The sequence below is a fragment of the Mytilus galloprovincialis genome, chromosome 11, assembly GCF_965363235.1.
Source record: "Mytilus galloprovincialis chromosome 11, xbMytGall1.hap1.1, whole genome shotgun sequence".
Lineage (NCBI taxonomy): Eukaryota > Metazoa > Mollusca > Bivalvia > Mytilida > Mytilidae > Mytilus > Mytilus galloprovincialis.
Window position 1 is genome coordinate 5649531 of NC_134848.1, and position 26964 is coordinate 5676494.

Here is a 26964-nt window from a genome sequence, read left to right on the forward strand (position 1 = left end):
AACTAAGATTTACGAAAAAAATGGTTAAAAATTGACTATAAAGGACAATAACTCCTAAAGGGGTCAACTGACCATTTTGGACCTGTTGACTTATTTGTAAATCTTACTTTGCTAAACATTTTTTCTATTTACAGTTTATCTCTATCTATAATAATATTCAAGAAAATAACCAAAAATAGCAAAAATTTCCTTAAAATTACCAATTCAGGGGCAGCAACCTAACAAAGGGTTGTCCGATTCATCTGAAAATTTCAGGACAGTTAGATCTTGACCTAATAAACAACTTTGATCCCGTCAGATTTGCTCTAATTGCTTTGGTTTTTGAGTTATAAGCCAAAAACTGCATTTTACCCCTATGTTCTATTTTTAGCCATGGCGGCCATCTTGGTTTGTTGTGCGGGTCACCGGACACAATTTTTAAACTAAATACCCTAATTATGATTTTGGCCATATTTGGTTAAATTTGGCCCAGTAGTTTCAGAGGAGAAGATTTTTGTAAAAGATAACTAAGATTTACGAAAAATGGTTAAAAATTGACTATAAAGGGCAATAACTCCTAAAGGGGTCAACTGACCATTTTGGACCTGTTGACTTATTTGTAATTCTTACTTTGTTTAACATTTTTTCTATATACAGTTTATCTCTATCTATAATAATATTCAAGATAATAACCAAAAACAGCAAAAATTTTCTTAAAATTACCAATTCAGGGGCAGCAACCTAACAACGGGTTGTCCGATTCATCTGAAAATTTCAGGGCAGTTAGATCTTGACCTGATAAACAATTTTACCCCATGTCAGATTTGCTCTAAATGCTTTGGTTTTTGAGTTATAAGCCAAAAACTGCATTTTACCCCCATGTTCTATTTTTAGCCATGGCGGCCATCTTGGTTGGTTTGCGGGGTCACCGAACACAATTTTTAAACTAGATACCCCAATGATGATTGTAACCAAGTTTGGTTGAAATTAGCCCAGTAGTTTCAGAGGAGAAGATTTTTGTAAAAGTTAACGACGGACGACGACGACGACGGACGACGGACGACGGACGACGGACGACGGACGCCGGACGCCGGACGACGGACGCCGGACGCCGGACGCCGGACGCCAAGTGATGGGAAAAGCTCACTTGGCCCTTCGGGCCAGGTGAGCTAAAAATAGGGAATGTGTCTATGGGACACAGATGATGCCCCAGCTTGCATATTAAGCTACCCAAATTTGTAAATGATCTGCTTTTTGGTAATAAGCATTATATTTAAGTTTCATAAAATTTCAATGAAGTAAACATAAGTCGGAGAACAGAAACGAAAAATTCCGCATTTTTTTCATTTGTAAAAGGCATAAAAAAAACTCTAGAACGGTAAAAGGGAAGGCACCAAAAATTCAAACGTGATCTTCGTTTTGTGGTCATAAGCATTTTGTATAGAATTCATAAAGTTTGGTTGAGGCAGGGACTTTTTTTACTAACGGGACTGGTCACTTATAACGATATCTAAATTATCAGTCTGATCTCGCCCGTAGCTGATGTCACGTGACTTTATAGCAAATCATTTCACTTTTACGAAGTATTCTTCATAACTACAAATAAACTATATGTTCAAGTTTAACAAAAAAATGTTTTTATGAAATTTTATACATTTTTTCATTGCAAAATGCTGTTTTTCAAAAGATTTCTCTCTCGGATTGTTTTTTAAATATCAATCTTTGAACTTTGAGGAATTTGTTCGTTGAATTTTCAGTGGCCGCCATCTTGTGTGATATGTAAACCATTTTACACAACTGGGGTGTTCTTAAAAACGATATGTCTCAGTTAAATAATTCATCATTCTTTCAAAATCTTATATTTTTTTCATCTTAAATCGCTATTAATCAGATTTTATATATACAACTAATAATAATTATACAATTACAATGTACTGTGGAGTACGCAAATAACTACTAGCATCGTATATCAGAGATACGAAACTAAGTTTTTTGTTGTCTGGTAGCTTTAAACAGGCGGCTGAGTAATCAGTTAAAATCAATAGAGACGAGTCCTGTTAATATAGAAAGTGCCTGGTTGAGGCAAGCTTAAGTAAGGAAATGGAAACAAAAAAAATCAGCAATTTATACATTTATAAAGGGACATAACTCTAGTATAGTAAAAGTGACGCCACACAATTCAAATTTAATCTAAGTATCTGAGTAAACTGCTCGGTTGCCCATGTTGCCTGCTACCGTTCATCACCAATTAAAAAAACAACTTTTCATTCAGAATTCTGTTAAAAAATTGCATGCATTTCACAATTATTAACACTGTGGATAAGAAAAATAATAATCTTTTTACTAATATATTACATAAAGGTTCTCACATACCAACATAAATATTAGTATAGGATATTATCAAACAGTCTGTCACGCTCTAATAAAAGGTAGGTAAACACTTTTTGGATATTGGAACATTTTTACCTGCAATATATATATTTACTACACAATGAAAATACATACGCACCTGTGATAAAAGATCTCATAACTTCCACCATAAGAAGAGGGTTGATCATTACATTATCTCTCAGCTGGGGGGTATCGAAATAAACAATCTTCCCCAAAGAATGATGAAAATGTAGAAAATCAGTCAACTGCTCAGGGGACAGGACAGACACCTCGCTGATAGCATTTAATTCTTTAACTTCAGCCAATGACATTATTTGTTTTCCTTCTGCCACTAGTTCAGCGATCTCTAGCTCTAGTGGAACACAAGCATTGGGCATTCTTTCACCCCAGCATGGGTGGTCGAATGTAAGTTCTGTTATTGTTTTCTTCAGAACTTCTATTTCTGGGTCAGCTTGATCTTTGGCATTGACAAATATTAGAGGTCTAAGGACCAGATGATGTTTTCCCTCGTGGTCTTTAAACAACTCCTCAATTCCTTTGTAAAGCTCTTCACGTCTGGTCTCAATATTCTCCTGTTAAACATAAAAAGTTGACAGAATAATACACTGTAAATATACTGTACCGCACACCTGGTGATTTAAATGCATCTTCAATGGTGGAATAACAACAACAACAACAACACTTTATTTTAAGAGAGTTACACAATTAGCTAATCTTCCCTGAGGCCCTCATCATGAAAAATCAAACAAAATGCAAACCTATACATTGCATACATTAGCATGAAAAGTCAAGTATGATAATAATGTTTAATACAACTTGATAAAATGTGATGAAAAAATAAACATGATGACATAATCAGTTTTTCATATTATTTATACAGCTAGGTTGATTTCAATAATTGATCTGTTATAAATGTTGTATTTGAAAGAATTAACATTTGTAATATTTCTTCACGGTATTGGCAAATTATTCCACAAGAATGGTCTCGAATACGTAAAAAAGATTTTGATCAATTCTGTTTTTGGTTTAGGGAGTATGAGGTTTCCTTGAACAGCATTTCTCAAGGGTATGTATTTCTGTCTGAATCATAATGAAACTTGTCAGTTGGATATGATGGGGCATCATTTTTAATGCACTTAAATGTCATCACAAACTTGTGATATTTTATTCTCTGTTCAACTGTCAACCAGTTTAAGTGTTTGAATAAGGGCGAAGAAGGAGCGAAAGGGTCGGTTTCTAGTATTAATCTAGCAGCTCTCTTTTGTAATTTTAATATCCTCACTGCTACAACTACTCCACACTTAACAACAATAATCAATTAGTGGCAAGATAAAACCAATATAGAATAAATTAACTGTCTAGATTTAGAAATTTTTTAATCTTTAATAGTAGATAGTCTAATTGATATTTTTGAGCAGATCACATCAATTTGGTTTGTTCATGTGAGGGAAGGGTCAATTTTAATTCCTAAAAGACTTTTGCATGTGGAAGATTGTATCACTTGATTGTTAATAGTTAAACAACTCTCATTGTAATGTGGCATTGCTCTTTGCTTCGTTCCCATAATCATATATTTTGTTTTATTTATGTTGATGAACATATTGTTATCATTGCACCATTCCTCAACACCACGTAAATCTTTTTGTACCTTTGACTGTAGAGTTTGATAACAATTACCAGAAAGATGTAAAGTTGAATCATCGGCATATAACAGTGAAACAATTTTTCATATAACAAGTGAAACTGCGAGCTACTGCTCACTGATGATACCCCCGCCGCAAGTGGATAATATTAATTGTGTAAAAATATGCAAGTGTTCAGTTAACAGGAAGTTGTCGAGTGATGAATCTGAAAACGCATCACACAGTATAGCTGACTTATATAAATCCTGAAACCAAATTTCAGAAATCCTTGTATTGTAGTTCCTGAGAAAAATGTGACGAAAATTTTCAACTTGGCTATCATGTGTAAAATCAGACAAGTGTTCGGTAAACAGGAAGTTGTCAAGTGATGAATCTGAAAACGCATCACACGGTATGGCTGACATATATAAATGTTGATACCAAATTACAGAAAGGGTGGATGTGTAGTTCCTGAGAAAAATGTGACGAAAGTTTCATGGGACGGACTGACTGACGGACGGACGGACTGACGGACGGACTGACAGACAGAGGTAAAACAGTATACCCCCCTTTTTTAAAGCGGGGGTATAAAAAGGAAGGTTTTTTATGTATAATATAAACAGAAGTGGGCCTAATATGGAGCCTTGGGGGACACCATACTTGATATAAAGATTTTCAGAATGAGCATTACCAATTTGTACTTGTTGAGTTTTTTCAATCAAATATGATTTTAAAAAAGAAACAGCAGTATTATCAAATCCATAAATTTCAAATTTTTTTCAGAGAATATCATGATCTACTACATCAAAAGCTTTCTTAAAATCCAACAGGACCATTAAGTTGATATCACCATCATTCATAACGCGTTCTACAATTAGATTTATCCCAAATTTTCAAGTGACATACATCTTCTCTCAAAGGTTAATTTTACACTTTTAACCTAGATCTCATACTTTCAAAGATAACAGACTGAAACTGTTATCAGTTGTTAAATCTTACATTCCAAAGGAAATAAAATGAAAAGGGTATTTTGAAAGAAAAACGTGCTATTATTATTTTTGTTTGGTAATTCACTTTACCTACCTAGTAAAGAAACACAAGTCAGGGGATTAGAAATTTTGTTATAGCTCACTTGCCCAGGGCTAATTGGTAGCAGAGTTTTACTAGCCCTGTTGGAAGAACTACTAGCCCAACAAAACTGACCTGCTAGCCCTAGTATGCCCTACAAATTCAGAGTTTGCTGCAATAACAATGATTTCTATCAACTTAACAATTTGTATCCATTGTACAGTAGATTTTTGCAAACATGATACTCAAAACTTATGTCAGCAAAAAATATTCCTTTAGCATATATATTCAATTAATCGATAATTGAATATTCACTGAATATTCTGATCTAATGAGTTGACCAAATCTGGAGATGATACAAGTCTTTGACCACGGCTATATAATACATCGGTATGTTAAAGGATTGGAGGTTTTTTTTATCAGATACAATAACATCATCATGTTTTTGTAAAAGAATTATCAGCTGGTTAATTACGTAATACTCATATTTGTTTTTAGTTTTAAAATTATATATTATTAAAATTAATTAAATGACCTCACATATTTATGTGAATAAATTCATCATCCATAGTTTGGGTCTTTTATAATTGTTTTATTAACCAAGTACAGTAATGTCCATATTTACATTTATCACAGGTAGGCTATTTGTAGGCTATAAATAGATTACAACCTGAACACAGTCTCTAAACTGAAACTGTATTCGTTATAAATTTTATTTCTTCAAATCGAATTCATTTGAATATCAATGAAGATAATCATGATTGATGAAATATTATTGCATCAAGATTAAGTTTTCTGAAGACTGTTAATGTTTAGTTCATGGTTCGGGAGGCTTCTTCACATTATGTAAACAAAAACAATATGGCACCATAACATGTGCACATGTTTCAAATTTATATCTAACAAAAGTCAGGTATCTGCTGTCAAAAGGGATTCACATTTATGTTGCAATAAGTTAATCAGAAGGAGGTACAATACCATCCCTTGTATTGACACATCGATATTGAAAGCACGGGATCCACCCAGAGTTATTTGTTCTATTTTAAAACTTGTACAAAATCAGTTCAAATTCTTGGAATCTGATTGGCTAAAATAGAAAAGTGATGAGGGGATTTTTTTCATTCTATTTCAGAAACGCCAAGAATTTTTTGTTACTAGTCCGTCGGGCATAAGGGGTTACAAGTTTTTGTTGCCCGAGGTCTAAATGTTGTAGTCCCGGGCATCGGGCTAGTGGATTTCTTAACCCCTGCAAGTAAACAAAATAAGTCACAATTAATAAGTTGGCAATAAATCTAAAACAGGTCAACAGGGTATTTGCATGAACATAAGGATATTGTTTAATTTCAATTTTTTGTTGATAAAAATTGAACTTATTTTAAAACAAATCATGAATCGTCCTCATGCATTCCCTGTCACAATCTTTTATATCACAAACTCATCAACATTTGTATTAGGTTTTGGAATTTCAAATATTTTGGCCTCTAACATCACTGAAGAGACATTTATTGTTAAGATGTGCATATGGTGCAGTACCACTAAATTCTAAACTTTCATATTGTCAACATATTTGTTGAAATAAAACTGACTTATAAAGAAAATACAAACTTTAACATTTAAACTGAGCAATTGTTATAGTCAATAGACCATGACCGAGAGTAACACGGCAAAGAAAATACAAACTTTAACATTTAAACTGAGCAACTGTTTAAACTCAATAGACCATGACCAAGAGTAACACGGCAAAGAAAATACAAACTTTAACATTTAAACTGAGCAACTGTTTAAACTCAATAGACCATGACCGAGAGTAACACGGCAAAGAAAATACAAACTTTAACATTTAAACTGAGCAACTGTTTAAACTCAATAGACCATGACCGAGAGTAACACGGCAAAGAAAATACAAACTTTAACATTTAAACTGAGCAACTGTTTAAACTCAATAGACCATGCCCGAGAGTAACAAGGCAAAGAAAATACAAACTTTAACATTTAAACTGAGCAACTGTTTAAACTCAATAGACCATGCCCGAGAGTAACAAGGCATAGAAAATACAAACTTTAACATTTAAACTGAGCAACTGTTTAAACTCAATAGACCATGCCCGAGAGTAACAAGGCAAAGAAAATACAAACTTTAACATTAAAACTGAGCAACTGTTTAAACTCAATAGACCATGACCGAGAGTAACACGGCAAAGAAAATACAAACTTTAACATTTAAACTGAGCAACTGTTTAAACTCAATAGACCATGCCCGAGAGTAACACGGCAAACAAAATACAAACTTAAAAGTCTTTAACATTTAAACTGAGCAATTGTTTAAACTCAATAGACCATGCCCGAGAGTAACACGGCAAAGAAAACACAAACTTTAACATTTAAACTGAGAAATTGTTATATTCAATAAACCATGCCCGAGAGTAACACGGCAAACGAAACACAAACTTTAACATTTAAACTGAGCAATTGTTATATTCAATAAACCATGCCCGAGAGTAACACGGCAAAGAAAATACAAACTTTAACATTTAAACTGAGCAATTGTTATATTCAATAAACCATGCCCGAGAGTAACACGGCAAAGAAAATACAAACTTTAACATTTAAACTGAGCAATTGTTATATTCAATAAACCATGCCCGAGAGTAACACGGCAAAGAAAATACAAACTTTTACATTTAAACTGAGCAACTGTTTAAACTCAATAGACTATGACCGAGAGTGACACGGCAAAGAATCTCCATGACAATGAGATATATCAAATTGAATATTAATACAAATGCTAACCAATATCATTTTCTTATCTATAAGTGTTTCTTCATATATTCTACTCAAGTTATAGGCCCTGTAATCTGATCTTAAGTCTATTACCCACAATTTAATTAGAATCTTGTTCTTTCGAAAGTGCAGCTTTATACGAAGTTTGGTCAAGTTAAGACATATGGGCATATTATCATTATGTAAGCAGTTTTTACACATTATTCAAGTGTTTCAAATGGCAATGACTTACTACTATATTTCTAACATAAGATCACTCACCATTGGTACTTTGTCCTTGTGAGTGGCAACAAACAAGATTTTTGGTATGCCTGCATATACAACCTTACAATAGGTCAGGATGGAATTGACCCAATATTGCAAGAATACTACAAAATAAAATCAAAATCTGTCATAAAAAAAGTATAAACTAGAGGCTCTAAAGAGCATGTGTCTCTCACCTTGGTCTATGTGAATATTAAACAAAGGAAGCAGATGGAATACAAATTCATGGCCAAATTTAACAAGTAATTCCATTCCCCTACTTACTTTTTTAGGCATAAAATATAAGAAAATAAATCTGGATGGTGTATGAAGAAAAAATTCATCAAAACTACAATTTTTAGTCTTTGGGTATATATTTTGAGAAATCAGTATGTAAACATTCTAACATTAAATATGTTTTTTGGTTTACTCATTATAAAACAATCTGACTTTCTATAGGAAAACATTTTTTCAACATTGCTTAATGACTAGGCCGTGAATTTGACAATACATTGATTAACTTACTTTTACAACAAATAAACACATTTTGACACAAGTAAGGATAACATTTGTTTTGCTGTTATTTAATACAAAGTTTTAACAAAAATAGAATTAAGGAATAACAAGTGCACACACTGAAATTTCTCGCCTTCTTTACTTACCATTTATATTATGTTGATAGTTCTAAATATAAAGTTTTACTACAACTATCACAAAAACTTAGCATGATCCAAGAAAATGAGGTCAAGGTCAGATAAACTAAACAGAAATACATGTACTCCTAACAATCATTCAATTCACTAAATGTAGTTGACCAGTCTGTCTGCAAAGGACTCATCAGTGACGCTTGAATCCAAAAAAGGCCAAATAAAGTACGAGGTTGAAGAGCATTGAGGACCAAAATTCCTGAAAGTTTTGCCAAATACACCCATGGTTATCTATTTCTGAGGTAGAAAAGCCTTAGTATTTCAAAAATTCAAAAGTTTTGTAAACAGTTTATTTATAGATATGACCAAGAAAACTTAACATTGACCAATGAACCATGAAAAGGAGGTCAAGGTCAGATGAACCATGCCAGGCAGACATGTACATCGTACAATCAATCTATGCATTAAATATAGTCGAATTATTGCTTATAGTATCTAAGAAACAAACTTAACCATGAAAACTTAACATTGATCAATGATCCATGAAAATAAGGTCAAGGTCAGATGATACATGGAGACTGACATGTACAACATAAAATATTACAATACACCAAATATAGTTGACCTATTCTTGCTATAGCGCAATACTGTGCAATTGAAAATTTCTTGCTATTGCACAATACTTAATATAATAATGCACATATCCTGTTTGGTGTGTATCTCCTGCCATATCATTATTATTTGCTTTCATATATATATATATCAGAAATAAACAACTTAAAATAAAACAAGAGTGCACACGCTGAAATGTCTCGCCTTCTATACTAATCATTGATATTATGTTGATAGTCCTAGGCATAAAGCTAAGCTTTATTACAACTGTCACATAAACTGAACATTAACCAAGATAACTAAACAAAGACCAATGAACCTTGAAAATGAGGTCAAGGTCAAATGAAACATGCCAGGCAGACATGTACAGCTAACAATGCTTCTATACAACATATATAGTTGACCCATTACTTATAGTTTAAGAAAAATAGACCAAAACACAAAAACTTAACACTGTGCAATGAACCGTGAAAATGAGATCAGTGTCAAATAAAACCTGCGTGACTGACATAAAGATCATAAAATATTTCCATACACCAAATATAGTTGACCTATGGCATATAGTATTCGATAAAAAGCCCAAAACTCAAAAACTTAACTTTGACCACTGAACCATGAAAATGAGGTCAGGGTCACATGACATCTGCCCGCTAGATATGTACACCTTACAATCATTCAATACAACAAATATAGTAGACGTATTGCATATAGTATGAGAAAAACAGACCAAAACACAAAAATTTAACTATAACCACTGAACCATGAAAATGAGGTCAAGGTCAGATGACACCTGCCAGTTGGACATGTACACCTTACAGTCCTTCCATACACCGACTATACTAGCCCTATTGCTTATAGTATCTGAGATATGGACTTGACCACCAAAACTTAACCTTTTTCACTGATCCATGAAATGAGGTCAAGGTCAAGTGAAAACTGTCTGACAGACATGAGGACCTTGCAAGGTACGCACATATCAAATATAATTATCCTATTACTAATAATAAGAGAGAATTCAACATTACAAAAAATTTGAACTTTTTTTTCAAGTGGTCACTGAACCATGAAAATGAGGTCAAGGAGATTGGACATGTGACTGACGGAAACTTCGTAACATGAGGCATCTATATACAAAGTATGAAGTATCCAGGTCTTCTACCTTCTAAAATATAAAGCTTTAAAGAAGTGAGCTAACGCCGTAGCCGCCGCCGCCGCCGGATCACTATCCCTATGTCGAGCTTTCTCCAACAAAAGTTGCAGGCTCGACAAAAAAATTAAAGAAAAATAAGCAGAAAAAAAAATCTCCCCGCCCCCCAAAATTTGTAAACCCCGTATGATTCATCACCCCAAACTCAATCCCAGCCTTCCCTTTGTGGTATAATACCTTGCAGTACAAATTCAGAGAGATCCATACACTTGAACACAAGTTATTGTCTGGAAACTAGAAAAAAAGCTTTTTTGTGTCCTTTTTTGGTCCCAAATTCCTACACATTTAGGACAATTGCCTCAAAACTCAAATTCAGCCTTCCCTTTGTGATATAGAACCTTGTAGTATAATTTCAGAAAGATCCATACACTTACACAAAAGTTATTGTCCTGAAACTAGAAAAATGTATGTTTTTTTTTTACTTTTTGGCCGCTAATTCCAAAAATTTTGAGGCAATTACCCCCAATATCAATCCTAGCATTTCCTTTGTGATATGGAACCTTGTGGTACAATATCAGAGAGATCCATAAACTAACACAAAAGTTATTGTCTGAAAGTTACAAAAATGCTTATTTTTGGCCCCTTTTTCCTTAAATTTTGGTACCATAACCCCCAAAATCAAACCCAACCTTCCTTTTGTGGTATTGAACCTTATGGTAATATTTCATAGAGATCCATTTCTTAAACTTAAGTTATTTTGCAAAAACCAATTTGTCTTCGGACGACGACAACGAATCCAACTTCATACCAATATATGACTGCAAAAATATATTATTGTCTGTCAATAAATTCAACACTCTGTTCATGCTTATGATAAAATCATCAGCTCCTTTTTTGTGAGAATTTACTCATTCAAAAATCTAAAGCACTTTCCGACGTTCAAAAATTCAAAACCTGGTATCTTTGATAAATATTATTGTCTTACCTCATATCAATGTTTCAAAATGTGAGACATATGTTAAGGTTAATATTGTTACGTTTGTGACAAGCTCAAAGTGTCAATGTAAACAGGTTACGTAAACATTTAGATTGGCTTAAATATTTAGACAATTTTAATTGTTTTTTGAACTATCACCTTGCTGTCATAGAAATGTATCCTGTTTTCATTATCTAAGTGTAAATAACATGCACATTACCTGCTGGCGTTGGCGTCATGTGCTGCCCTGGAAAACACATCACATCAGGGACCTGTTCATGCAAATCTTTGCTCCCATCAAATACTACAAGAAACAATGCCCGGAACGTCATGAAGGTCTGATGTGTTGTTAGAAAAACATATTGTCCACCAAAATCCCAGAAGATAAGACGTCCGACTTTCATCTTATACTTCCCACTTTTGAGGAACTTTTCCATTTTCTTTCTTATTTCTTCTTTAGTCATTCTTGTTCTCATTTTCTTTTCCATCTGTTTGACCGTGTGAGGCGCATTGGAGGATTTCGTTGATGGCAGAGATTGTGTTGCTGCAGACTGTTCTGAGGACAAAGAGGAAAGTGTAGCTTTGGCATAACCAGTTGGGCTTGTATCTGAAGCTTTGATGAACTTTTTGGTTAGTTCACTCTCCTCCTCTTCTTCCAGAGAGGTCATTAAAACCTTACTGTACACAACATCCAGGGCATTATAAGAGTCTGAAATTATATTTAATACATCAGGCAAATCAAATCAAAATCAGCTGCAGGCTGTCAAAACGAAGTGAAGAATGTAAGAAAAATCAGTAATTAAGATTAGAATGATATCTTACAGGGATGATTCCAGGTGTTTTCAAATGGGTCCCTTGACTACATCAAATTGGGAATTTTTACCCCAATTGGGAATTTTTTATGCATACAATCAAAAACGAAATAATATCATTTTCCTGGCCTATAAAAACGGAAAATGTATTTTAAGTTTCACCTGTACACTGATTGAAGAAGTTATTGGATTCAGACTAGGGAAGTTGCAAACAAAAAATTCTCTGAAACCGATATTATCAAGATGCTTGATTTCTTGATTGACAACATATTTGTAACGTTCGGAGGACGTGTTTTTTCAACAGACTGTCGGCATCCCAATGGGAACAAACTGTGCCCCTCTACTTGCCGACTTGTTTCTTTATTATTATGAGGCTGACTTCATGCAGGAACTTCTTAGGAAAACAGATAAGAAGTTAGCAATATCCTTTAACTCTACTTTCCGCTATATAGATGACGTTCTTTCACTAAACAATTCAAAATTTGGTGACTATGTGGAACGCATCTATCCCATCGAATTGGAGATAAAGGATACTACAGATACAGTTAAGTCGGCTTCATATCTTGACTTACATCTAGAAATTGACAATGAGGGTCGGTTGAAAACAAAACTTTACGACAAAAGACATGATTTCAGCTTTCCAATTGTGAACTTTCCATTTCTAAGTAGCAACATTCCAGCAGCACCTGCATACGGGGTATATATCTCCCAATTGATACGATATTCCCGTGCTTGCATTTCCTATCATGATTTTCTTGATAGAGGGTTACTGCTCACAAGGAAGATATTAAACCAAGAGTTCCAAATGGTGAAGTTGAAATCATCCCTTCGTAAATTTTACGGACGCCATCACGAGTTGGTTGACCGTTATGGAATAACCGTTTCACAAATGATATCGGATATGTTCCTTACGTCGTAACTACAATCCCCTTCCTTTTCATGAATGTGACCTACCGAATTAGACTATTTACCGGATTTGTAATCACATAAGCAACTAGACGGGTGCCACATGTGGAGCAGGATCTGCTTACCCTTCTGGAGCACCTGAGATCACCCCTGGTTTTTGGTGGGGTTCGTGTTTATTCTTTAGTTTTCTATGTTGTGTCATTTTTGCTATTGTTTTTCTGTTTGTCTTTTTTCATTTTTAGCCATAGCGTTGTCAGTTTGTTTTAGATTTATGAGTTTGACTGTCCCTTTGGTATCTTTCGTCCCTCTTTATTACATGAATACCATTATGCACTATCATCTTAACTTTGGTAAACAAGGCATATATACCAGCTAACATAAACCTATGGCAAGCAGTTTAGCTATTTATTCAAATTTCAAATTATCTCAAATTATTTCATAATATATGAGATATCTTATATAACATATAAGATTTTTATAAGATATCTAATTTGATATATGAGATATCTTATATAATTTAATATTTTAAAGCTATCTTATATTATATGAGATATCTTATATATTTAATAAGATATCTTATAAAGTTTAAAAACTATAAGATATCTTATTAAATATATAATATATCTTATATACTTATAAGATATCTTATATACTTTATAAGATTTCTTCTAAAGTTTATAAGATATCTCATTAAGTATATGAAATATCTTATCAAAATTTTTTATACAAGATATCTTATATAGTTTATTGGATATCATCTTAAGAAAATTATATAAGATATATTATATGAATTATCTTATAATTTCTATACGATGTCTCTAATAATATATCTAATATGATATATAAGATATCTTATATAATCTTTTTTATAAGATATCTTATATAAATATATATCTTATATAATAAAGAAGATATCTAATATCGCTAATAATAAGATATCTTATATAGTATATAAGATATCTTATAATATACTTTATATAAGATATCTTATATATAGTTCATAATATATATCATATAGTTTATAAGATATATGATAAAGAAAACTATATGAGATATCTTATAAACTATAAAAGATATCTCATAAACTTTATAACATATCTCATGAACTATGTAAGATATCTTATAAACTTTATAAGATATCTTACAAACTATATAAGATATCTTACAAACTATATAAGATATCTAATGAACTATTATATAAGATATCTTGTAAAGTTTATGAGATATCTTGAAGTTAGATTGAATAGCAAAATGGCATGCCGTATTAACCACTGAAAAAAACCGCTGGGGCTCATTTCATGAATGGTCTATCATCAACATTATTTTCAAAAACGCGCAAACTTTTGTCTTTTGAGGAAATAGAGCAAAATATAAAATAATTTCTTTTACAAAACAAGTTTTAATCAGGTTACATAACCGGCTCTGCTGGGCGATCTGCTTCTATAAGATCGGCACCCATTAAAATTTATTCATCAATGTTGTATCAAAATTTGAATTTGTTCTTTGCCGAGGTCTGCTTTGACACCAATTTTGACAAAAAGCATTTTTGCAATGCTGTGCGCTCCACTTTTGCGAATTCAAATACTCCCATAACATTTTATTCAATTGAATCCGGCTGCTAAAATTGTTTACCTCAAGTTCAATGTTGACATAATTAAATTGTTGTAAAAAAAATGCGATCATAGTCAGCATTCTTATCTGGATTTTACTACGTTTTGACGACAAACTATGACAAATTATAGTTGCCGTAATCGGTGACTGAAACTTTTCCGGAAATACCGATTTTTATTTTATTTTCCTGAATTGGGAATTTATATTCACAAACATTTTTTGGGGCCGCTGGCAGATTTAAGGGCCGCTAAGCGGCCCTAAACTATATAGTGGAATCATCCCTGTCTTATCAGGTGTAACATTCACATAATGCTATTAACACATTTTAAAGAGTCATATTTTAACTGATTGATGATGACATTATTGAATATGGAAAATAATGTTAATTCATTGAATAATTTTAACATTTAAATTCAATTTCAAAATATAAAACCTTAACATCTTTCTTATAAGATTAGTAAAATGTTAAGATTTTCATACACAAATCAGATTTGATATTGAATTAATATGGTGCGTGAATAGAAGGCACAAAAAATGACTACAATGTGAAACTATTTAAATCAGTGCTATAACATGTCTGGTGATAGGGCAGTCCATGCAATATAGTTTTTTTTTAATGTGGTCAGATATTCTACTTGTGCTCTTTCTCACCTGGATCAACAAGAATCCACTCTTTTGACTGAATGTCGAGGCCACAGCGACCTTCTACCAGAGAAATCCCATCAGTTGGATGTCGCCCTTCTGGTAGGACATCCCCAGCTAACAGCTTCACAAGAGTCGATTTCCCAACAGAAAATTGACCAGTTACCATGCATCTCATATCAAATGATTCATAGCTGCCCTTCCCTAATAAACGATTTAACATGGCAGACTGTTGACCTTTTCCGATGGAATCTAAAAAAAAAAAAAAAATTGGAAAGTTTTGATGTGTTTATGTTGTGAAAAAAAATGTATCCCTACACAAACTCATATATAATTTCTCCTCATTTGTTGGTTAATATGTTGATATGTCATCTTTTCGATATGACAATGTGTTAAATATGTCAGAATGTCTTTATGTCTATGTGTTGATGTATTAGCCTGTTTATATATTGAATTATTGGTGTAATGATGTAGAAGTCTGTTAATGTGTTAAATTGTTAGTGTTTTAATATGTTAATGTGTTGATATATGAATATTGAAATTTCAGTGTGTCAATATGTCTATGTGTTAATGTATGCGTTGTTCAATATGTTTGTGGTTCAATATGTCAAGAGTGTCTATATGTCTATGTATTGATGTATGATCCTGTCAATGTGTCAATATGTCAAAATGTCAGTTTGTCAATATCTCTGTGTGGATGAATTTATCTGTTAATGTGTTAATTTATAAGTGTGTTGATATGTCTACATCTTGATATACGAATCTGTTAATTTGTTGATCTGTTAGTGTGCCAATATGTCAAGGTGAATGTATTTTCTGACATTTTAGTAAATATGTCAGTGTGTCAATATGTTTATGTGTCGATGTATGAGTGTTAATGTATTGATATATCAGTGTGTTAATGCGTTGATGTTTGAATCTGTTAATGGGTTGATTTGTCAGTATGTCGATGCATTAATGTGTAGATGTTTTAGTATGTTAATGTGTTGATATGTTGATGTGTTGATATGTCATGTGTAGATGTATTAATCTGTTATAGTGTTCATCTGTCAGTGTGTCAATATGCCAATGTGTTGCTGTTTGAGTCTGTTAATGTGTCGTAATGTTAACTTGTGGATGTTAGAGACTGTTAATGTGTTGATTTGTCAGTGTGTCAATATGTTAATGTGTTAATGTATGCATTGTTCAATATGTTTGTGGTTCAATATGTCAAGAGTGTCTATATGTCTATGTATTGATGTATTGATGTATGATCCTGTCAATGTGTCAATTTGTCGACGTGTGAATATTTTAGTCTGTTAATGTGTTGATTTGTCAGTGTGTAAATCTGTCGATATGCAAATGTTTCAGTCTGTTAATGTGTAGATCTGTCAATGTGTCAATGTATGAGTCTGTTAATGTGTTCATCTGCCAATGTATTTATGTTTGAGTCTGGTAAGATGTTGATATTCAGTGTGTCAACATGTCAATGTGTTGCTGTTTGAGTCAGAGAATGTGTTGATATGTCAGTGTCAATATGTCAATGTATTGATGTTATAGTCTGGTAAGATGTTGATCTGTCAGTGTGTCAATGTGTTGATATGTCATGTGTTGATGTTTGAGTCTGGTAAGATGTTGATCTCTCAGTGTGTCAATATGTCAATGTGTTGATGTTTGAGTCTGGTTATATGTTGATATGTCAGTGTGTCAATATTCAATGTGCTAATGCATGAGTCTGTCAATGTGTTGATCTATTAGCGTGATGATGTATGTGTGCTAAAGTGTTGACCTGGCAGTGTGTCAATATGTCAATGTGTTGATGTTTGAATCTGGTTATATGTTGATATGTCAGTGTGTCAATATGTCCAATGTTGACGTGGTAGCCTGTTAATGTGTTGTTCTGTCAGTTTGTCAATATGTCTATGAGTCGATGTGCGAGTCTGTTAATGTGTTGAAATTTCAGTGTGTTAATATGTCAATGTGTTGATAAATGCATATTTTAATGTGTTGATCTGTCAATGTGTTGATACATCAAATGTTGATGTATGAGTCCGTTAATGTGTTGATTTGTCAGTGTTTCAATATGTCAATGAGTCGAAGTATAAGTCTTTTTTTTTTCCTAATCTGTCAGTGTGCCGATATGGCAATGTGTTGATGTATGAATCTGTTTATGTGTTGATTTGTCGGTGTATTAATATGCCAATGTGTCAGTTTGTTGATTTGTCAATGTGTTGATCAACGTGTCAATATAGCAATGTGTCGATGTATATATGAGTCTGTTATTGTGTTGATCTCACTACGTGTGAATATGTCAATGTGTCGATGTATATATGAGTCTGTTATTGTGTTGATCTGACTACGTATGAATATGTCAATGTGTCGATGTATATATGAGTCTGTTATTGTGTTGATCTGTCTACGTGTGAATATGTCAATGTGTCAGTATATGAGTCTGTTTAAGTGTTGATCTCTCAAGGTGTTGATGTGTAAAAAGCTTTAGAACTGTCAGTGTATTAATATGTCAATTTGTTAATTTGTCAACTGGTCAATGTGTCCATATGTCTATGTGTAAAAAGCTTTAGAACTGTCAGTGTATTAATATGTCAATTTGTTAATTTGTTAACTGGTCAATGTGTCCATATGTCTATGTGTCAATGTGTCCATATGTATATGTGTCAATGTGTCCATATGTATATTTGTCAATGTGTCCATATGTCTATGTGTCTATGTGTCCATATGTCTTTGTGTCAATGTTTGAATTTGATACTTTTTTGATTCCTCAATTTTGAGATGATGATCTGTAAATGTTTTAATGTGTCAATTGATTAATATGTCGATTTTGTAATAGGTCAACTGGTCAATGTGTCTATCCGTCTATGTGTCAATGTATTAATAGTCCAAAAAACTACTTATTCTGTATAATCCAGTTAAGCCGATGGCTGGTTTTCAGCAATTCAACTTCCCCTTAGAATCAACATCAAGACAAACACAAATCCATTAAAAACATTAAACATGAAATTGCAGATAGAGCAAAAATCTTACCAAACGTCCATGAGAACAATTATTGATCCACTAGTGGAGTCCATCAGTTTGTACTTGCAAAGAAACCCTTCAATACATAATTGTGTGATATCCTGTCTATTTACTTAATTTATTTTAATATTCCACACTTTGTGAATACTGATAGTTTATTTTAGTGAGACATCCATTTTCACTGAACTTGTATACATTAAAGTTTAGGGGTCAACTGAAGCAGCCTGTAGGTGTGGGATTTTCTGGCTATGTTCGAGACGAATGGGTGGCCTTGGCTGTTTAATGCTTTTTGATCTGGTTGAAGTCTCTTTGACGCATTCCCCGTTTCCATTCTCAATTGTAATCAAATATTCAATTGCTCGAGTTATATATATTAACTAAGTTTCAAGTTGATGTGATCACAAACTACATGTTTATTTCAAAACGTTAACATGATACTGGGACAGACGCACAAACCAGAAAACATCATGACCCTCTACTATTGTAGGCAGAACATAAAACATCCATTTACTTGTCTTAGGCAGATCAGCTATATCCCACTGTGGCAATACTCTCAGAAAAGTATGGATGTACTTGGGACAACAAATATCCGTATATAAGAAACAAGTAATTATAAATCATTTCAGCCGGTATCTGAATATATAATTAACATTAGATAATTACCTTCAACTACTGGTGCTGCAGGTTCCTGTAAATGGGTGTCAGGAGTTACTTCTGGGGATGTCTTTGACATGACAGTCTACAAAAGAAAATATGCTATAGACTATCATGTCCCATGTGAAAACTTGTCAAATAGTTTAATACCCCTACAGAAAAAAAAAGTTGAGGGCCAGTTGAGGGCTATGTGGAGGACATTTGAGGGCTAGCTGTTTTAAGCAAAATAGTTGAGGGCTAGGTGTTGAGCAGCTTTCTTTGGTTACATCTTCTGACATCAGACTCGAACTTCTCTTGAACTAAATTTTAATGCGTATTGTTATGCATTTACCTGTCTGCATTGGCTAGAGGTATAGGGGGAGGGTTGAGATCTCACCAACATGTTTAACCCCTCCGCATTTTTGCGCCTGTCCCAAGTCAGGAGCCTCTGGCCTTTGTTAGTCTTGTATTATTTTAACTTTTAGTTTCTTGTGTACAATTTGGAGTTTAGTATGGTGTTCATTATCACTGAACTAGTATATATTTGTTTAGGGGCCAGCTGAAGGACGCCTCCGGGTGCGAGAATTTCTCGTTGCATTGAAGACTTGTTGGTGACCTTCTGCTGTTGTCTGCTCTATGGTTGGTTTATTGTCTCTTTGACACATTCCCCATTTGAGTTGATGATATAAATGTTATGTGCCCCATCTGTTTTCAATTTATCTCTGTGTACATGTGTAAAGTACAAGAAGACAGGAAATTGTATTGTAAATGTACACAGAGTTTGAGGCAAAATTAAGGGAAGCACATGTTTTTATACATTTTTCTTCAGGTATTTACTTAACTATAACTCATAACATAAAAATAAAAAATCAAACAGTATTTTTTTATTATAAGATCAAATATTCAAGATTTTGGTAATTAATAGTTATTATAAGGGGCAAATGTTAAAGGGATCACACTGTCACAATACCCTAAAAAACCTCAATCAAAGTTAAAATTTGAACTGGGTTTAAGCATGCACATGGCAAGCAAAGATGTCTTCCAGCTATCATGAATAAAATAAGAATTTTACAATGGATGTTTACTAATAACTGTATAGACATTGAATAGTGCAGTGTATTCTTCTGATGGCATGACTTTTGGATTTAGGAAGATTGATTAACAAATGTTTATGGAAACATCTTTTGGTAAGTACATTGCATTAGAATTTCCACCATTTTGAATAAGTGTGTATGCACATTTAGTTCAAAATAGTGATATTTAAAGTGTCTTCTTTACTTTTTACAGTGAAGAAAAAATTTAGACAATATATTTATGCATTAATTTATATATTATCAAGTGTGTAAGGCAGGAGACATATTTATTTTATTATTAAGAGAACTTGTTTGATAAAGTATTACTAATATACTAATAAGAATATTCTAATACATGTATAATGAATATGGTATAAAACTATAGACATCTGGGGTAAGACTGCCAATAAGACATCTATCCACAAATGACAGATATATATATATATATATCTTTTTTTTTTCTTGTTGAACATGTTGAACAACTCTTTCTGTTTTGAGAATTTCAATATATATCTAAATACTTCTCCTTGCATAAAAATTAATATGGCTGCAGGATTAACTAGATAACTTTTAACTAGAGTCTCTAAAGAGCCTGTGTCGCTCACCTTGGTCTATGTGCATATTCAACAACAGACACTCTCCAACATTGTAGACAAGAATAGAATTCACGACAAAAATCAGTTTAGATGATCTTGTATTGCTTATCATTTAGCCTGTTTATTTCTCTCTAACTTCTTTAGTTTTTGCTCTAAACACAAAAGAAGATAAACAAAATCCTCATTTAAGGGCAATCACTCCTATAAAGAGTCAGTCTACTTAACTATATCGGCAAAACTTGAATTGTAAGTAGATCTTGACTTACTGATCATTTTGTGATTGAAAGTGTATCTTTATCTATTATAATTTTCTATCATTTATGACAAAACGCAAAAAAAAAGGTGAAAATCGTCTTTTTAGGGCAATAACTCCAAAAAGGAGTAGTCTGACCATTTCCTCCATATTGTCTTCATTGTAGATTTTGTTTTGCTGATCGTTTTTGTCTAGCTAATTTTCTATTTGTCTAATATAGTTTTAAGATAGAAGGCAAACAAAAATGTGTCCAAAGTACACAGATGCCCCACTTGCAATATCATTTTCCATGTTCCAAGGACTGTAAAAATTGGGTAATAATCTAATTTGGCATTAAAATTAGAAAGATTATACTATAGGGAACATATGTACTAAGTTTCAAGTTGATTGGACTTCAATTTCATCAAAAACTACCTTGACCAAAAACTTTAACCTGAAACTCCCTCTTTCATTTTCTATGTGCAGTGGACCGTGAAATTGGGTCAAAAGTCTAACTTGGCTTTAAAATTAGAATGATCATATCATAAGCAACAAGTGTACTAAGTTTCAAGTTGATTTGACTTCAGCTTCATCAAAAACTACGTTGACCAAAAACCTTAACCTGAAACTCCCACATTCATTTTCTATGTTCAGTTTACCGTGAAATTGGGGTCAAAAGTCCAATTTGGCTTTAAAATTGGAAAGATCATATCATAAGCAACAAGTGTACTAAATTTCAAGTTAATTTGACTTCAGCTTCATCAAAAACTACGTTGACCAAAAACCTTAACCTGAAACTCCCCCATTCATTTTCTATGTTCAGTGGACCGTGAAATTGGGGTCAAAAGTCTAATTTGGCTTTAAAATTAGAAAGATCATATCATAAGCAACAAGTGTACTAAGTTTCAAGTTGATTGGACTTCAGCTTCATCAAAAACTACCTTGACCAAAAAACTTCAACCTGAAACTCCCCCTTTCATTTTCTATGTTCAGTGGACCGTGAAATTGGGGTCAAAAGTCTTATTTGGCTTTAAAATTAGAAAGATCATATATTAAGCAACAAGTGTACTAAGTTTCAAGTTGAGTGGACTTCAGCTTCATCAAAAACTACCTTGACCAAAAACTTTAACCTGAACGGACGCACAGACGAACGGACGCACAGACCAGAAAACATAATGCCCCTCTACTATCGTAGGTTGGGAATAAAAACGGAAAGATTGGTCAGCGAAGGGCAATTACTCTAATAAGGAGTCTATAGACAATTTTGACCATGTTGACCTATCTGTAAAACTTGTCTTGTTCATCATCTTCACCGCTGTATCTATTATAGTTTTCAAGATAGTAGGCAAAAATAAAAAAAATGGTAAAATTTGTCATTTGAGGGCAATACAAGAAGTCATCTGACGGTTTTGACAAGTATAGACAATTGGCAGAGCTCAACATCCTGAACATTTTAGCTCTTGTCAGATTTTCTCTTTATAATGGTTTTCAAAATTATAGACAAAGGGTCTCTTGACCCCGACTAACTTGACTAGTCTGGGGGCATTCACCCAATATAAGTATATATGTTTTTTAGAAAAGTAAAATGGAATAATTCTGTCAAGAGTGCACCCGCTGAAATGTCTCGCCTGCTTTACTAACCATGATTGGTTTTATGTTGATAGTCCTAAAGATAAAGTTTCACTACAAGTATCACATAAACTTAAAATTATTAATGATCCATGAAAATGAGGTCAAGGTCATATAAACCAAGTCAGACAGACATGTACACCTTACAATCATTCCATGCATCAAATAAAGTTGACCTTATTGCTTATAGTATCTAAGCAGCAGACTTAAACAGGAAAACTAAACACTGACCAACGAACCATGAAAATGAGGTCAAGATCAGATGAACCCTGCCAGACAGACATATACACCTTACAATCATTCCATACACCAAACATAGTTGACTTATTGCTTATAGTATTAGAAAAACAGACCAAAACACTAAAATTTAACATTGACCAATGAACTTGTAAATTAGGTCAAGGTCAGATGAAACCTGCTAGACTGATTTGTAGACCAATGAACCATGAAAATGAGGTCAAGGACAAATGACACCTGCCAGTCAGACATGTACACCTTACAATCATTAATCCATACACCAAATATTGTTGACCTATTGCTTATAGTATTATAAAAACAGACCAAAACACAAAAACTTAACATTGACCAATGAACCGTGAAAATTAGGTCAAGGTCAGATGAAACCTGCCAGACTGATTTGTACCCCTTACAATCATTCTATAGCTGACCTACTGCTTATAGTATCTGAGAAATGGACCTAATCACATAACTTTAACCTTGATCACTGATCCATGAAATGAGGTGGAGGTCAGATGAACCCTATTTGACGGACATGTAGACGTTGCAAGGAACCCATATACCAAATATAGTTATCCTTTTACTCATAAGTGAGAAATTCACATAACAAAAAATCCAATTTTTTTTTCAAGCAGTCGCTGAACCATGAAAATGAGGTCAAGGACAATGGACATATGACAGACGGAAACTTCCTAACATAAGGTATCTGCCTACAAAGTATGAAGCATCCAGGTCTTCTACCTTCTGAAATATAAAGTTTTATACAAATAGTTTACGCCGCCACCGGATAGTATTACCCATGTCTCACTCTACGACTTTCGTCACAGGCGAGACAAAAATGGAACATATATCCGGAGTCAAGAGTCAGTAATATGAAAATAGTCTATTTACAACAGATCCTTTTTACAAAATACTCAATAACTTCAAAAAGTATACAGATCTTTAGATTAATATAACAAAGAGGTGTGTAAAGTTTTAAGCAATAATCATAAATAAATTTTGAGATACGGCGCAACATGTAAAAAAAATCTCCCCCTTTTTTACAAAATACTCAATAACTCAAAAATAAAATTTTGAATCATCACCAAAAAGTGATAAACAGATATTAAGATTAATGTAACTAAGAAAAGTGTAAAGTTTTAAGCAATAATCAAGAATCGTTTTTGAGATATGGTGCGACATGTGAAAAAGAATCACACCACTGTTTTAGTTACAAAGTGCCGTAACTCATAAAGTTTAAATCTTATTTTCATTTGACCATCATAAGAAACAACTATATTAAGTTTCATGAAATTTAAATAAGGTGTTCTCAAGTTATGGTGCGACATGTTTACGCCGGACAGACGGACGGACACTGGACATTTGTATACCATAATATGTCCTGTCAAAATTTTGACTTGCGTATAAAACTAGAGGCTCTCAAGAGCCCGTGTCGCTCACCTTGGTCTATGTGCATATTACACAATGGACACAGATAAATTCATGACAAAATTGTGTTTTGGTGATCATGATGTGTTTGTAGATCTAATTTTACTGGACATTCTTCTTGCTACAATTATCTCTATCTATAATGAACTTGGCCCTGTAATTACAGTGGAAAATATATTAAAAAAATTTACAAATATTTATGAAAATTGTTAAAAAATTACTATAAAGGGCAATAACTCCTTAAGGGGCAAACTAAAATTTTGGTCATGTTGACTTATTTGTAGACCTTACTTTGCTGAACATTATTGCTGTTTACAGTTTATCTCTAGCTATTATAATATTCAAGATAATAACCAAAAACTGCAAAATGTCCTTAAAATTACTAATTCTGGGGCAGCAACCCAACAACAGGTTGTCTGTTTTGTCTGAAAATTTCAGGGCAGATAGATCTTGACCTAATAGATTATTTTACCCCATGTCAGATTTGCTCTAAATGCTTTGGTTTTAGAGTAATAAGCCAAAATCTACATTTTACCCCTATGTTCTATTTTAAGCCATGGCGGCCATCTTGGTTTGGCAGGGTCATGTCACACATTTTTAAAACTAGATACCCAAATGATGATTGTGGCTAAGTTTGGTTAAATTTGTCCCAGTAGTTTCAGAGAAGAAGATTTTTTAAAAGAATACTAAAATGTTAGAAACAATGGTTAAAAATTGACTATAAAGGGCAATAACTCCTTAATATGTTGACTGACAATTTTGGTCATGTTGATCTATTTGTAAATCTTACTTTGCTGAACATTATTGCTGTTTACAGTTTATCTATATTTATAATAATATTTAAGAAAATAAGCAAAAACTGCAAAATGTCCTTAAAATTACTAATTCTGGGGCTGCAACCCAACAACGGGTTGTCCGATTTGTCTGAAAATTTCAGGGCAGATAAATCTTGACCTAATAGATCATTTTACCCCCATGTCAGATTTGCTTTAAATGCTTTGGTTTAAAAGTTATAAGCCAAAATCTACATTTTACTCCTATGTTCTATTTATAGCCATGGCGGCCATCTTGGTTGGTTGGCAGGGTCACGCCACACATTTTTCTTAACTAGATACCACAAAGATGATTGTGGCTTTTTGGATTAATTTGGCCCAGTAGTTTCAGTGGAGAAGATTTTTGTAAAAGATTACTAAGATTTACGAAAAATGGTTAAAAATATACTATAAAGGGCAATTACTCCTAAAGGGGTCAACTGATCATTTCGGTCACGTTGACTTATTTGTAAATCTTACTCTGCTGAACATTATTGCTGTTTACAGTTTATCTCTATCTATAATAACATTCAAGATAAAAACCAAAAACAGTAAAATTTCCTTAAAATTATCAATTTAGGGGCAGCAACCCAACAATTTTATCTGAAAATATCAGGGCAGATAGATCTTGACCTGATAAACAATTTAACCCCATGTCAGATTTGCTCTAAATGCTTTGGTTTTTTAGAGTTATAAGGCAAAAACTGCATTTCACCCCTATGTTCTATTTTCAGCCATGGTGGCCATCTTGGTTGGTTTGGCGGGTCACCGGACACAATTTTTAAACTAGATACCCCAATGATGATTGTGGCCAAGTGTGAAATTTAGCCCATTAATTTCAGAGGAGAAGATTTTTGTAAAAGTTAACGACGATGGACGACGCCGGACGCCAAGTGATGGGAAAATCTCACTTGGCCCTATGGGCCAGGTGAGCTAAAAATAAGAGACATCCAACAGATGAGAACACAGATTTTAAACATTTGTCTTTCACATATGCCAACATGTATATTAGGCAACAAGCTTGGAATTGTCAACTTACATTGTTAACTGACAAAAATTACTACAATGACATTGAAAACTACAGGCAACTGTTTAATTGTAAGTTCTTTGTACCAAGTCTGTTTTGTCTCTCATAATCTGTAAATATCTTTCAAAGTAAGACAATACTATTTACCTTAAGGAAGTCCATCACTTCTTTCTTCTCCTCTTCAGAACAATACGTTGATGTTGTTACCAGATCATAAGGAGTCTTACCCTGAAATACAATCAAATAACCTCTCATTAATTATACACAAATATATCTTTTATTTAAAAAAAACTGTAAAACATTAAGTAATAGGTAACTGTTGAATAAATTTTACCTATACAACATGTACAATGTAAAACGATAAATAATAGGTAATTGTTGCATTAATGTTACCTAGAATATAATTCAAAACGATAAATAATAGGTAAATTATTGCACTAATGTTACCTACATAACATGTATAATGCAATAAATAATAGGTAACTGTTGCATCAATTTTATCTATACAATGCAGAATAGTCTTATTTATACTTGACCTAAAGAATAGTGAACCTAAACCAACAACAAATATGAAGAAACATTATAAAGAGATCAATGAATAATGTTTGAGATTTTACTGTTAAAGAAATGATTGCAGTATGTAAAATATCACATTAAAACCAAACAAGAAATAAAGCTATCTTTATGATAATTCAACAATCTGTCTGGAAACTACAGTTAATTTTGTCTGTGTCATTAACTTGTAATAAGTAACAACAGAGTGTTAGGGATTTTACTAACTCTACATATTTGGAACATATGAAAAATCTCATATTACTGGTACAACTGTTATATTAAAATACATTCTG

The 26964-nt window shown here is 33.0% G+C and overlaps 2 protein-coding genes across 2 annotated transcripts in view; both read right to left on the bottom strand.

Annotated features, from left to right (window-relative positions):
- Positions 1-26960, bottom strand: part of LOC143051966 (uncharacterized) — a 50508-nt gene extending 23548 nt beyond the window's left edge. Inside the window, exons 1-7 of the mRNA XM_076224944.1 lie at positions 26934-26960; positions 26264-26344; positions 19113-19188; positions 15447-15689; positions 11687-12175; positions 8103-8209; positions 2489-2942 (exon numbers count right to left, since the gene is read on the bottom strand). Of these exons, the coding sequence (XP_076081059.1) occupies positions 2489-2942; positions 8103-8209; positions 11687-12175; positions 15447-15689; positions 19113-19188; positions 26264-26344; positions 26934-26960 (1477 nt within the window). The remainder of the gene's footprint in view (positions 1-2488; positions 2943-8102; positions 8210-11686; positions 12176-15446; positions 15690-19112; positions 19189-26263; positions 26345-26933) is intronic.
- The window catches only part of LOC143051535 (uncharacterized), a 342484-nt gene that overhangs the window by 25646 nt on the left and 289874 nt on the right, over positions 1-26964 (bottom strand). The gene's annotated exons all lie outside the window — the stretch shown is intronic.